The sequence below is a fragment of the Thamnophis sirtalis genome, unplaced genomic scaffold (genome assembly GCF_051295495.1).
Source record: "Thamnophis sirtalis isolate CommonGarterSnake01/CBP01778 unplaced genomic scaffold, rThaSir2_p1.2 scaffold_4, whole genome shotgun sequence".
NCBI classification, from domain to species: Eukaryota; Metazoa; Chordata; class Lepidosauria; order Squamata; family Natricidae; genus Thamnophis; species Thamnophis sirtalis.
In genome coordinates, this window is record NW_028261384.1 from 114,140,611 (window position 1) to 114,156,015 (window position 15,405).

The following is a 15,405-nucleotide window of genomic DNA, read 5'->3' on the forward strand; positions in this document are numbered from 1 at the left end:
AGCTTTTCTAGGCTGATTTCCTTTAACAAAGATTCCTAGGTTTTTTTAATGCAGACTTATATACAGCTTTACAGTGCTAACCAGTTTACAGTCAGCATATTGCCCCCAACAATTTGGGTCCTCAATTTACCCACCTCAAAAGGATTGAAAGCTGAGTAAACCATACAGATGATACTAGGGGTATGTAAACAAGGCAAAATCCTGTTCAGATCATTTATTTGGTTTAGAGAATCATCCTAATTCACATATTCAGATCAAATCTTTGAATTAATTTACTAAAAGACATTAAATTAGGTAAGCAATCATCCCGTCCTCGGGGCCTGAGATTGAAAAGGTTCTTTATTCACTAAAGCTCAAGTGATGTAGATAACCATAGATGATATGGTATTGATTAGCAGAGCTGAAAACTGCAGACAAGTAATCACTATTTTGTTTTTAAACCACTTGTCCCATCATTTATTCCACATATTGAAAGCATCTTATAAAGATTTGTTTAACAGAACATTCACATATATGTCCTAGATTTTGCTTTGAAGTGAAGTCTACTAGAATTCAATGTGACCTTCTCCAGTATACCTTTATACAAGATTACAATTATTAGTAAACTCATTACTGAGGTCATGGAATACAGTAGTTTATATATATATAATATAATATAATATAATATAATATAATATAATATAATATATATATATATATATATATATATATATATATATATATATATATATATATATATATATATATATATATATATATATATATATATATATATATATATATATATATTCTGTATTGTTTTTTTATAGATTGTGTTTATCAATTTCTTAACAAAATAAATGATCATCCAGAAGATGACTGGTGAAGTTGATAATTAACTGACTGGTTAGTTATCCTGTAAAAGCCAAAAAAAATAAAAAATAGAGGAACTCTTAGCTGCAGGGAGGGGGGAAACATACACATATAGATTACACTGTATATTGATCAGATTTGAGCTTAAGAAGGGTCATGTTATGGGTCATATGGAAGATGATTGGCACATAAAAAATCCCAGTAGTTGTACTGACTTGATGGAACAATACGCCTGGAAATGGGTAGCTTGAAAGGAAGGAAGCAATAGCAAGGTACATTTACTCAGCAGGTTTCGTAACTATCCCAGCAGGGAAATACCAAGAACTGGCAGGATTCCTCGGATGAATACGCCCTTCTGGGGTGTGTGTATGTGTGTGCGTGCGTATATATAAGCATCCAGAGTCTGAATAGCTTAAATTAATCTTCTTATTTTGTAAGAGTACCACATCTTTTTTGTTTATGAGGAAAACAAAGGAAGGAAACAAAGAAATCAGCAGTGGTGTTATGGCCCACCACCAGCAAGGGCTAGAGAGAAGATTGTTACTACTGGTGCTCCTGCAAATGATAACAAGTAAGTATTGATGGATTTCCTGCACAAACAAATGATTTTCATTAATGAGAGATGGGACAGACACAGCAATATGCAATATCCTAGATTAAATGCCCAAACTCCACCAGGGCACAATCTTCTCCTCTCCTTTTCTTTCATTCCAAAGATGCTTTTTTTTTCCTCAAGAGGCACTTGCTGGTTTTTCTTTCCCTCTCTCCTCCCCCTGGCAAAATGCAGTACTAAGCTTCTGAAAGGATTTACTAAATTTTCAATGGCACTAATATGAAACATATTTAAAAACAAGGTGTACAATTTCTTTTCTCTGTTTTGGGAAAATGATGGGGAAATTTGGCTGGCAGGCTTGGGTAATTGAGATGAGCAGCACAACAGCTAAATTTTATTTCATTACAGTTACTTTTGTACTTAATGAAATGGTCGTGTTGGACTTATAATTACTCTTTGGGCATGTTCTAATCCTTCTTTTAATTGTCATAGTCAACACTAATTAAAATTGACTTCAGGAATTCCAGGCCAAACTTTTAAGGGCAATTAGAGGAACTCAAAGCTTCCTACTGTCACCATCATGACTAAATAAGGAGGGAGCCTAATTTGGGAGATAGCCATCAAACAGCACCACCATTATAAGAGCAAGCACAACAATTTGAGAATTGTTGATCTTCCTCTTATAGAAACTTTGAAACTGGTAGAAAGAAACTTTGTCTGGGAGGAGCAGATTTTGGATCATGCAAGGACAGGCTTAGGGCACAAATGAGGTATTACTGGGTAATGTTGTCTGTTGGGTTAGGTTTGCCAGGTATGTCAATGTTCTACTGTTTGCTGTCCAAAAAGTGATAACTTTAAAAAGAAGGTGTTTCACCCCGTGAGTCAGCCTGGCTCTCAGTTAATGAATTTGTGTCAACATTTGTTGACCTTATTGTTCTGAACTATTTTATTTTCATTGTCATTGACAAAACCACATATGAACCATCTAAAATCCAAACTTCCTGGTAGCTCTGATTTAAGCTTCTGTGTGAAAGCATCCATCAATGTAGAATGAAGTATGCTGATAATATCTAATTATACATCTCTGCCCCTGGAGAACTAACCAATGCTGTGATACCCTCTCTTAATACCTGAAGACTATGAGAGCCTGGCTGGAGAACAGCAATTTTCAGCTCAACCCTGGCAAGACTAAATAACATGTGTTTGGGAGCCTTCCAGATCTGAGAGTTTGCCATATTTTTAACTGGATGGATTTACACATCCCCAAACAGACTTTATGAGCAATCTGGGGATATTTCTGGACTAACAATTTTTGCTTAAAGAGCATGTGTCTGGGATAGCTTGGAGGGCTTTTGCACAACTTTGTGTTGGTCACCAGTTGTGCCGGTTCCTGTAGGCTCTAGAGCAGCAGTTCTCAACCTGTGGGGGTTGACCGATCCTTTCACAGGGGTTGTCTAAGACCATCGAAAAACACCTATTTTCAAAAATAATACAGAAAACATAAAATAATTTTATTGTTCGGGGGGTCACCACAACATGAGGAACTGTATTAAAGGGTCGCAGCATTAGGAAGGTTAAGAACCACTGAGCTAGAGATAATCCTTGACTTATAACTGATAACTTAGCAACTATTCAAAGTTACGATAGACTTCTCCAGGGCTACTTGTGATTTGGATTCAAAGTTCCAATGGCTAGACCTCTCCTGTGATCACATGACTGCATTTGGGGCACTTAATAATCAACCCACATTAATGACCGTTCGTGATTTACAACATTTTTTGCTGGAAACTGGTGTTTATTTCCAGTTTCCAGCAAAAATCCTGTTTGCGGACAATGGATCCATTTAATGATCATGGAATTTGCTTAACAAGCAAAAAATGATGATGACCAGCAAGATTTACAATAGTAATTCTGGGCTCAATTGTGGTCATAAGTCAAGGACTACCTTTACTCTCAGTTATTCATGCTGTGTGACCAGTTATACGTGCTCCTCAGTGGACATTAAATTTCTGTTCCATGGCCGGCATCAGTTGCTAGTGTGCTTCTGGGTTCAATTCAAGATAGTGATTTTGACCTTTAAATCTCTGTGTGGCATGGTTATTTGAGGGATTACTTCTCTGCAGTTACGTACACCCATTGCATCAATTCCAGCTGAATGGGAATATTAGGGGTTCTTTATGTTATGAAGTTTCATTTGATGGGACCCATAAGGCAAGCCTTTTCTGCCATTGCACTCACCCTTTGAATTCCCCCTCCCCCAACCCCTGGTAAAATTGACCCTGACCCATTGACTTTCTGGAAATCTCTTAAAACCTGGTTTTGATGACCCACAGGGATGGGTGACCCATAGAAATAGGAACTTTGTGAAATGTATTGAATATCTTGAATTTATACTATTTATTTACTACTGAACTCATGTACAAGATAACAGGAATAAAAATAAACATGAATAAGAACGCAAGAAATGGGTACAAATAAATGGGGATAGTAGGACAGTGATGTTGGTATGCTGATGCATGCCCCTACTAACCTCTTAGGAATGGGGTGAGGTCGACAGTAGGCAGTTTAAAAGTTATGGGGGTTTGAGGATGTCCCATGGTTGTCCCATGGTGTTGTTTATATTTATGTTTTAATGAGTTTTTAATGTTTTTAAAACTCTGCTTTTTTGTTTTAGTTGTACATCATCCAAAATTACATTTGTGAGATGGTCAGTTAGATAAATGTGATAAATAAATGAAATAAATAATATAAGTAGGTTAAATATAAGTGACACTTAGACGGCAGTTTCCAAATTACTTCTATTGTATAAAAAAAGCAATCTAAGCTGTACCTCTCATGATTTTATATATCTCTTTCTTTTTAGATGTTGAACCAAGCTATGCCACCAGAGGTGAGCATCAGTTATATCTGCTTGTATATTGACTTGTTAGCATGCTATTGATTAGAAAGATTATCCTACTAAATACTGAAATATAGGGAATGTGAACAAATATAATGTTCTTTGAAGAGTAGCCATCTATACTACTCTACAAACTATATGATAGAAATCATGGCAGTGCTGTACTTCAGTTAAAGCTGAAAAAATATTGAATATTGCCTTTACTAGCATCCAAGTCATTTATGGAAAGTTGTTAGTCATGGGTTTCACATGCACCCCAATCGGTCATCACCAGGCTTAAGAGGTACATGAAAAAATTTCCAAAAATGCATTAAAAAGTTGGAGGTACCTAAAGGATTCTTTAAGAAATGTGAAGGAGGCTGGATGTGAAGGAGCCAAGGTGGCGCAGTGGTTAAATGCAGCACTGCAGGCTACTGCTAGATCAGCAGTTCAGCGGTTCAAATCTCACCGGCTCAGGGTTGACTCAGCCTTCCATCCTTCCGAGGTGGGTAAAATGAGGACCCAGATTGTTGGGGGCAATATGCTGACTCTCTGTAAACCGCTTAGAGAGGGCTGAAAGCCCTATGAAGCGGTATATAAGTCTACTGCTATTGCTATAAGGAACAAGATTGGAAGAGGAAGCCTAGTTCCTGGATTGGCAATGTGGAATATGAAGAATAAGTGGACGGGTGGACAAATAAAAAACAGGCTAGGGATAAAGGTCTTTGTCTAAATGTAGTTAGAGGAGAGGGTCTAAAGAGGAAGTAAAAATTAAAGCAGAAAAAAGAATGGAAATATGGAGTAAGGAGAAATAGGGCTTATGGTCAGGTTGGCCACAGGGCAGCAAAACACTTAAGAATTTATAGATTCATACTTTTTAAATTTTAGATTTTTTCACAATTCCAAGATGATAGAAGAGCAAAAATCTAAAATCCAGATAACTAGGAAATACCATGTAATTCTACAGGAACAGTAAATCTTTCCCTTTTTTTGCTCAGTTTGTGGAAAACAGGGCTATCTGAACCGGATTGTAGGGGGTACAGATTCCCGGGATGGAGAGTGGCCTTGGCAAGTGAGCATCAAGCTGAATGGACATCATCACTGTGGCGGTTCTCTTGTCACAAATCAGTGGATCATCACAGCCTCACATTGTTTTAGTCTGTAAGTATGCACTCTACAATCTGCTGACCATCTTTCTACTCTGTTTCTTGGGGAAACAAAATTCTTGGCAGATTTTCAAAGCAGCCTTCCAAAGTCTCCTGGTGCCTTCCCAGCAAGGGTGGGTTTCAAAATTTTTACTATCAGTTCTGTGGGCGTGGCTTATCTTGTGGGTGTGCCTTGGCAAATTTATGTTTCACACTGGAGATAGGAAATAAAATATGCTGTAAAACTTTTTTTAAAGGCAAAGAAAGCAGCAACCTGAGCTGCACTGAACTGAACACAGGAGAACTGGAGGGTCTGAAGAGTGTGTGGTTTTGTTCGCTGCCTATGAGCTTTGGGGGTCAGCAGCTGAGCAAGCAAGCCAGCAATCTGCCAGCTGCCAAGCACCCTGCTCTTGAGTAAACTTGCCAATGAGTAAACTGCAGATTAGAGGCAGCTGGCAGATCCTGCCCCCCTCCCCCCTGAACTCACAGGCAGCAAACGAAACTGCCGCCTCCTGTGTCCTTGCATCGAGGAGGCAGGGAGGCTCAATCCCAATTAGGAGGCGGTGGTTGCAAAGCCTTGGGGCTCCCTGAGCAGCCCATGCTGCTTACCTGTGCATAGGCACTAGGAGGCAATTGTATGGATGCACATGGTGAAGACAAGGCAGGGCGAGCTTCAGAGTGAGTCAGTTTGGGGGCATGGCCAGCCAGCCATCACTACCAGTTTGGCGACCCATGTCCAATTACCACTACCCGAACAGATCCAAACCGGGAGCAACCCACCTCTGCTTCCCAACTTTTGTGGGAATTCACAGGCAGTCTTCTAAACCAGACTCCTTATTTAATAATGGCTCTAAGTCGTATATGGTAGTCTAGACTAAGAAACAGACACTATGTAGATCTACTTTTTATTAGAACAACTATGCTAGCCGAATGTTACCAGTTTTGAATTTGCTCCATTTCCTCCCTCTTTTACCTTCAGGTAAATGATGGGAGCTATATGAGCCATTTTCATAAACCCCCTTTTTTCCTGGGCTCAAGCTTCTTTATCTGATCACTGCATTGATAACAGAACTTTTCTCTGTTCTTTTTTTTTAATAAATTTTTTTATTTTTTATTTAAAACAAACACAACATCCTTTTTTACATGCTCTAGAAAGTGTATCAGTGGTTACAAAAAAACTTCCGTGCATCTCTTCCATAGTCAACAAACATAATTCATATTAACTCAAGCATTTTAACTCAAATATTTATACATGTCACCATCATCATATCTCCCTTTTCATTTGACTATAATTGTTTAAGCATCCTTCATCATAAAATATACCAAAATTTAATACATAACCGCATACTGGCCTTTCAATTACTATTTCTAAAATCCTCCACTAATACTAAATTCTTATGTCCTATTCTAGCTAAACATCCATAATATTTAATAACAAAGTTTTCTAATCCTCCTTTCCAAATCACTGTTTAAAATTTACATCCAGTTTCCTTATGTTATACCCATATCTATATTCTTATTTTATACCCATATCTTGTTATTCTTATCCCTCCTTTATCTGACTATATCCTGTAGCATAACATTTTCCCCCTAATAATCAAAACTTTAACTGTATCTAACTTGGTTCTTTTTTTTAATTAACCTTTATATATAATCCAAAGGGATTTCTAATCTTCCTTACATGGGTACCATTCCATATTCATATCCAATCATACTCATCATAACACTACACACTGTATACATTAGTAACATTATCAATTATTTATTTAAACTATATCTATTGTCAATAAAAAAAATTTAAATAAATTTTTTATTTTTAATTTAAAACAAACACAACATCCTTTTTTACATGCTCTAAATTCACTAAATTTAACTAGTTTTAAATTATATTCTTCCATCTATCAACCTGTATCTTTCCAATAGCAAAACAGTCTCATATCTTCTGCCATTTGTGGTGCCAGTCCTCTAATCATCTCCTTCATCAACTTTGTATGGACTCCTCTTAGGAATTCCTTGCTTATAAAATATCTCATGTAATCTTGTAATCTGTTTCCTTAGTCAGTTTATCTTTGATTGTCAGTAGTGTTATCAATGTTATTGCTAATAAAGTTTCTCTCTTTGAATCCATAGATTTTTTGGTTTTTTCTTCTTCTATATCTTGCCCTCTGGGATAAATTTCCCCTCCATTTAATTCCTCTTTCAGTATTCCACTCTTTCCATTTTCAGAGACAAACCAATCATCATAAATATCAGCAAATTTAATCTCTTTAAATTCATTTTCCACTTCGATTTTTTGGGTTTTAACCACCATATTTTCCATTTGATAATCATCCTCAACTTCATCATATTTTGCTATTATATGCTCTAAGTCTTCCAGCTTCTTCTCTATCCTCTCATATGTATTTGATAATTTCTGAAAATATCTTTTGCAAACTTAAAATTTCTGTTTGCTTTTGAAATTGTGCCATTATTTCCAGCTAACAAACACAGCTGCTCTAGCTTGAAAGGTTAATAAAATTAAGCATAGATTCACAAAAACGTTTTGTTTTCACTTTTCTCTGGTAAGTAAGTAAATAAGTAAGTAAGTAAGTAAGTAAGTAAGTAAGTAAGTAAGTAAGTAAGTAAGTAAGTAAATCTTTATTATGGTCAAAGACCAGCAATATACATTAGTTTTTACACTATGTTAAAAAATACTGACATTAAGATATAATTAAAAAGTATTGACGTTAAAAGTGGGAAATAACATACGTGTTCTCAGATTGTTCAGGTCACTCCCTGGTTTACCTGGGTGCAACACTGTTAAGTATAGGAATAAATACAATGGTCCAAAGATTGTTAGAGAAATGTCCAGATAATTGGTACAAGATGACAACTATACTTCTGTAGCCAATTTTTTTCTTATGGATATTGCAGCAGCACAGAATTTTGCCACTGCATACGTGATAACCGGGTTAATGTCCTGGAGGAAAAAGGCTAGATAAAAATTGTCTGACCTTCCTGGCAATCTCTCTAATAAGGGGAGAATATGTGCAGACCTACAAGCTCTGTATAGCTCGCAGTGTAATAGAACATGTAAATTATCTTCCACTTCTCTTTTATCACATATACAAACCCATTCTGCTGTAGGTGTTCTCTTATACCTGCCCTGGAGGAGTGCTGAAGGAAGAATGTTAAATTTGGCTCTGAAGAAAGCTATTCTTTGTTTTGGGAAGATCAGGTCATTTAGATATCTTGTTGATTCACACCCTATTTGATTCTGTCCCTACTGTGGAGAGGCAACCTATTTAGTTCTTCTTGGAACTCCATGTCCTTCATTCTATTAATTGCTTTGCTTGATCAAAGCCTAGGGACATTAAGAATAACGATGAGAGCCCATAAGAGTCCAGCTTATGATCAATTGCCTGTTTCCAGGGGGAGGGGAATTTCTCTGGTTAGAGATAAACTTCAAAGGTACATCTGTATGCTTCCCTTCTTATCACTCTCTATAATCAAGCAGTGAGACCTTGTAGTGCCAAGCCAAAACAATCAGTGAAGAAAAAACAAGGGTTCCATTTCCAATACACAAACCTTCCAGCCTCCGAGTAGCAATGTTGTTGTTGCAAATTTCCTTATTTCTTTTTGTAACTTTTTTGTATTTCAAATTATAAAAAAGAGTCCAATTTTTAAATGGGTTAGAAGAACACCCACAGTAATGAAAGAGGAAAATTTTAGACCATAGGTTACAGAGAATAATAAAAGAAAAATTAAAAGAAGAAAACTTAATCCATTCGTTTTAAAAGGCTTGCATAAATTCCATCCATGAAGATAGCATTTAAAAAGTAAGATAACCACTGTCCAAAACCATTCCAAATTTAATTCCGCCATTTGATTCTTCTGTTCTCCAATTTAAATTAACGTTAAGTTTTTTATAGGCAGTCTTTTTTTAAAACAGTAACAGTTCCTCAGCAGCTGGAAACACTTCCTCTTTCCGTATCCTTCCATTTTGGAGCCGCCCCGACTTCGTCAGCCTTAGCTGGATGTTTTGTCACCAGCTCGAAGAATTTCTCTTGTGGAACTTTTCTCTGTTCTTAAAGACCATCCTTCATGTTAATTACAATTGCAGCCATTAAGGAAAACAAAGGCTGCAAATCAGTCTTCACACTTAGTGAGTGCCTAGACAAGTTCTTGCATTTTTCATATATTATAAGAGCAATAATATTAACTATAAAGATAAAAATGCCCTCGAACTGAACTTATTTCCTGCAGGTTTAGGAAACTCTAAATAAGTGGTTAGCCATTGTTGTCTCCTGACTTTTTTTAACTTCTCAGAATAATCTGAGATTTCATATAGTCTTCTATCCAAGAACCATTAATCAACCCTCATCCTGTCTGGCTTCTAAGCCCAGAAAAATTCAGCCACATGGTGAACTTGCAAAATTAAATGACTTGATTTCAACTTGCATTTGAATCAGTTTGAGATGAAACTGAAAATTTTATCATGACTAATTTAGCCTTCAGAGTTGAAGAAACACCTCAATAAAAACTTTTACTTCTTATTTTTGCAATCTTTTGCTTATCTTTCAAAGAACATTTTCATTTTCCCCACTGATTTTGTTGTTCCTTTTTATTTTTTCCATACAACTAGGATTTCCTAAAAATTAAGAAAATATATTAATTATAAAAGCATAAATCCTGTTGATAAATAGTAGAAACTTTCTTCAGGATATTTGGAAGGTTATTAAATGTATACTTCATGCAAGAACAGTATTTTTGTTTTGATGGTTGCATGTATTTTCATATATGTTCATTTTTAAACATGTAAATGTAATTCTATCTTGATATATCTGTATATGTTTATGTGTGCATTACGCACACAGGCACGCACACACACACACACACAGAGAGGGGTGAGAGAGAGAGAGAGATCGTCCTCTTGTGCCAGTATAGACTAGTTCCCCATTTGATACATCCCTCTGCCTCAGCCATTCTCCATGCTACACTAGCAGAGTGTATGTATCTTGTGTTTCCCAATACATGCCCTTCTCTCCCAATGGTATGTTCAGTTTTTTTTTTCCTTTTCTAGCTATTGTTCATTCATTCTGGTCAAAGCTGCAGAATTGGCAGATATAGAGAAAGCGTCAGCCAACTGAGTCAGAAAGAGTAAGCCGTGTGTGAGAGAGAGGGGGGGAGAGACAGAGAGACAGAGAGAGACAGAGACAGAGACAAAGACAGAGAGACAGAGACAGAGACAGAGACAGAGAGAGACAGAGAGAGATTAAAAAACAATGAATCTCTTGGACTTTGGTTCAGTGATCCATCATCTCATGATCTCACATATCATTATGTTTTGCTTCAAAAATAATTCCATTTGTCATACATAGTCTTTTTTTTCTTGCTTTGTGCCTCTTAGGATCAAAAATCCTTCTAATTTTACTGTACTAGTTGGAGCACTGAAGCTTTCGGACCCAGGGCCTCATTCAATCATAGCCTCTGTGAAGCGTATTATTCTCAATCCCAGCTATGAAGGAGATTCGAGGATTGGAGACATTGCCCTCGTCCAACTGCAGCAGCAACTGCCCCTCAGCCAACAGATCAGCCCCATCTGTGTCCCCAATGCCAACGTCAATTTCCTCCCAGGACACAAGTGTTGGGTCACTGGCTGGGGGAACATTCTAAGCAAAGGTAGGTGTGGAAAGACAAGTGAACCTACAGAACTTCAACTACCAATATATTTAATACTAGCTGATAACCCACATTACCCGGGTATTTATTTATAGGGGGGAAATGTCCGCATCAAACATAATTTCTAATGTTGGATTTTCCACCTTACCAGAGGGAACCCCTTGTGGAGTACTGTAAAGCTGTTACCATGGCAACTCCACTGCACTGTACAGTAGAAGCCATTTTATGGCACAACAGGCTGTATCGTAACAGAACACACTTCGAGAGGTGTTAGGGGTGTCTTACCCCCATAGTATTTGTTTCCAGAGAGTAAGTCATCTGTGTACCAAGTTTGGTTGAAATTGCTTGAAGCGTTCCAGAGTTACGCTGTAACATATACACATACAAACACACAGCTATATATATATATATATATATATATATATATATATATATATATATATATATATGTATGTATGTATGTATGTATGTATGTATGTATGTATGTATGTATGTATGTATGTATGTATGTATGTATATATATATATATATATATATATATACACACACATATATATATACACACATATATATATATATATATATATATACACACACACACACACACACATACATATCATCATCATCACCTGTAGTCTCCCCCGTCTCCATGGTTCAAAAGTAGTTAAGTCTAACAATTTACTCTCTTTGCAGAAGGACGACAGAATTCTGATATACTACAAAAACTAGAAGTTCCCATAATCAGCACAAAAAAATGCAATTCTCTCTACCGCCAAGACTCTAGACAGCGCAGGTCCTCAAGAGAAATTAAAGAAGATATGATATGTGCTGGCTTTGCTGCTGGACAACGGGATGCTTGCCAGGTAAGATTTTGCTGGGTTTTATGCAGTAAATTAATTAGAATGTACATTTACAGTTCATGAAGTTTGGGCACCTTCTTCATTTGCTGTCGATGTTTAATTCCAGAATAATTCTAGTAAGGATAGTTGGGCTGCAAAATTCTGTATAATCGCCATACAATAGCCAAGAGTTAGCATTATCTTGGCTGTCTTCAGATAATTATCCCAGATATGGTATCTTTATGCCTTGTATTCTGAAAGGCATGTACACACATACGCAAATATAAAAAGAAAATTCTCATTTCACTCTTATACTGTATGTTACATGTGCAGCGTTAATAATAAGCATTTGATTCCATCATTGCCAATGTTTTTTTTCCTTAAATGCTGCTCCTTCTGCACAGGGTGATTCAGGTGGTCCACTGGCCTGCCGGATGGAAGATTTTTGGTTTATTGCAGGAGTAGTGAGCTGGGGAGATGGATGTGCCCAGAAGAATCGTCCTGGAGTTTATGCAAAAGTGGCATACTACCAGAAATGGATCCACAGTCAAATACCAGAGCTTAGAGACACCCATGGGTCAAGAGTAAACAACAGTAGTATCAGTCACAGTGCCTCTACTGGCAGTTTCAGTTTCATCTCCCTCCTTGCTGCCACTATTGTTTTGCAGCTATTATTTCAGCAGACTTTTTAAAGAAGGGAAGGCAGTTCTTTCTCCGGTTTGTGTTAATTTTTTTACACTCCATTTTGAAAGAAAACCAAAATTGTCAGAACAGTCAATGGGGAAACAAAGGATTTCATATTTTTTTCCTTCTTTACTGTGATGAAGAATTCACTTCAGCATTCCACCTTTGGTGTGATACTCGTGAAACTGACAGGTCTACAGCAGTATTCCATACCCTCTTTGCTCTCACCACATCCATTCATGGATTGAATTCCACTCCAGAAATAGTACTGAAAGTAGAGGATTGGAATAGAGGAACCCACAACTTTTCCAGTTCCTGGAACAGATTCTGTAATAGACATAGCAACATGTGTGGCATTCAATAGTCCCTGGTTATATTATGACTCATTTGCTTGGTATATATCCATCCAAGAACTGCATTTCATGCTTAGGCAACTTAATAAATGGTTTTGTTATCATAATTGCTGTAATTGCTGCAGGGAATGATATCCAGCCTACGGCTCCTGTTTTGTAGGGTACTTCAGGGTTTGGTTCTCTCTCCCGTTCAGTTTAACATTTACACGAGGCCACTAGGTATGGTGGTCTATCAGTTTAGGGGGGGTGAGATATCATCATTATGCAGGAGACATTCAGCTTTATATCTCTACCTCAAGCCCTTTGAGTGATGCATTGACATCCAATCTCAGTGTCTGGAAGTTTTTGAGAAATGGATGAAGTAAAACAGACTCTTGACTCAACTGGTGGACTGTAGGTACAACCCTCTGGAGAAAAAGTTCTTCCATTTTTAGTTTTGTATTGCAGTAGTCCAGACAGATCTGCAACCTGGAGCCCCTCCTAAACTGATGGCTCCTGTTCAAAGAGCAAGTGGTAGCCATGGTTAGAAGAGCCCTTGCACGCCTTCAGGTTGTGCACCAGTTGCAACCATTCTTAGATCAGGAGGCCCTGCTCACAATTACTCATGTCCTTGTAATCTTTCATTTACACTACCACCATGCACTCTATGTGGAGTTCTCCCAAAGAGCATTCAGAAACTTCAACTGATGCAAAGTATGTTTGTGCAGGTACTAAATGGTACCAGGTATACGGCATACGTAACATTGCTATTGTTTGAACTCCATTGGTTAGCAGTATTTTTCTGGGTGCCATTGAAGGTGCTAGCTGTCACCTTTAAAGCCCTATATGGCTTAGTACCAGGTTATCAGGGGGACAGCCTTTTTCCAAGGGTCTCTACCTATCCAATTCCATCTAGTAGATTCGGCATGCTACAGATAACTGTCAGTCAGAAAATGTTGGCTGGCAGGGATTAGAAGATGGGCCTTTTCTGCAGTAGCCCCTTCCCTTGGAATTTAGAATGCCCCCAACCCTGTAGGACTTTTGTTAGGCTTTAAAAACCTGGTTGTACTCCCAAGCCTGGGGCACTGAATGTGTTAAGGTCACTGTTTCCTGGCTTAATTGTTAACTGACCAAGTATCTCAGCTGCTGCACATACAGTATTTATTTTGGGTATGTTTTTTATTGTTGTTGTTCTTTTAGGATGTTTTTATTATTTTAATTGTAGTATTTTTTTAAATTGTAAACCACCCAAAGCCATCGACTGAGATGGGAAATTTAAATAAACAAAGAAACAAATACTAGCCAGACTAATCGGTGGGGTATCACATTTGAAAACAGATGCATATATATTGCATCTCAAGAGGATCTGATAATTGAAGTAAGAAAAACAACCATCTTTTCCTCCACTGTTCTCTTTTGCACACTTTCTTCCTCATGTAACAGTTCTACCTAGACACTCTCCAACAGGCTAGACGGCCAGGCAAACTATGAGCATCACACACTTATTGTGGGCCTTCTTGTGAGAGGTCCATAGCAGCACTCCTAACAGGAAGTAATAAAAGAAAACAAATGAGTGGTTCTTGATTATCTCTGAGTTTGTTTGTTTTTGCAGATGATTCATTACCCAGACTAGGTAACATCATCAGTGCTAGAGATAGCACTGGTTAGGAGGTTAGGTGAGCCTTTGCACCAGAGATGGTATTCATCAGGGTCTAACCAGGTCTGGAGAACCGGTAGCAGAAATTTTGAGTAGTTCAGAAAACCAGTAAATTCCACCATTGACTGGCCCCGCCCCCATCCATTCTCTGCCTCTCGAGTCCCAGCTGATCAGAAGGGAATGGAGATTTTACGGTATCCTTCCCCTGCCATGCCCACCAAGCCATTCCACGTCCACCAAGCCACACCCACAGAACCAGTAGTAAAAAAATTGAATCCCACCACTGCTTTGCACACTTACAGGTGGTGTGCCACTTGGGCCCCTTCTTGAACCAGGGGGCCTTGCTTACAGTGACTCGTTTCCTTATAACCTTTTCTTTAGACTACTTCAATACAGTCTGCCCCAAAGAGCATTCAACAGGAGATACTTCATTTCTCCTACTGGTAGAGATGGTTTTGCTTGGCAGTTGTGAAATAAGCTATCTCAGAGGTCAACAAACTGTGACTCTGGAGCCGCATGTGGCTCTTTCCTCCCTCTGCTACAGCTTTGTCACCAGTCGGCACCACAATTTTGAGAGAAGCATCCGGTGGGTGGGGAGAGAAGCACAGTGTGCCAGGAGAAGACTCTATGGCAAGGGGAGGGTTTTCCAGTTGTCTCCACAATTGATAGGGCTTTTGGTTATAACAGGTAGAGGAAAAAGTAGGAGGAGACTCTATGGTGGGGGAATTGAATGCCCAGCTCCAGAACTGAACAGGGGGCTTCCAGTTAGGACCTTTGTGGCTCCAGTAGTTTTCTTTTTTGTGG

At 38.0% G+C, this 15,405-nt stretch overlaps 1 protein-coding gene across 1 annotated transcript; it reads left to right on the forward strand.

The window, feature by feature from the left end:
- The first annotated feature begins 1,295 nt into the window (after positions 1-1,295).
- On the forward strand, positions 1,296-14,403 carry LOC106541280 (serine protease 27). The gene is made up of 6 exons (XM_087713753.1): positions 1,296-1,423; positions 4,269-4,295; positions 5,282-5,444; positions 10,818-11,089; positions 11,783-11,952; positions 12,333-14,403. The coding sequence occupies exons 1-6, from the start codon at positions 1,312-1,314 to the stop codon at positions 12,618-12,620; spliced, it is 1,032 nt and encodes a 343-aa protein (XP_087569879.1). The 5' UTR covers positions 1,296-1,311; the 3' UTR covers positions 12,621-14,403.
- Positions 14,404-15,405: the final 1,002 nt, after the last annotated feature.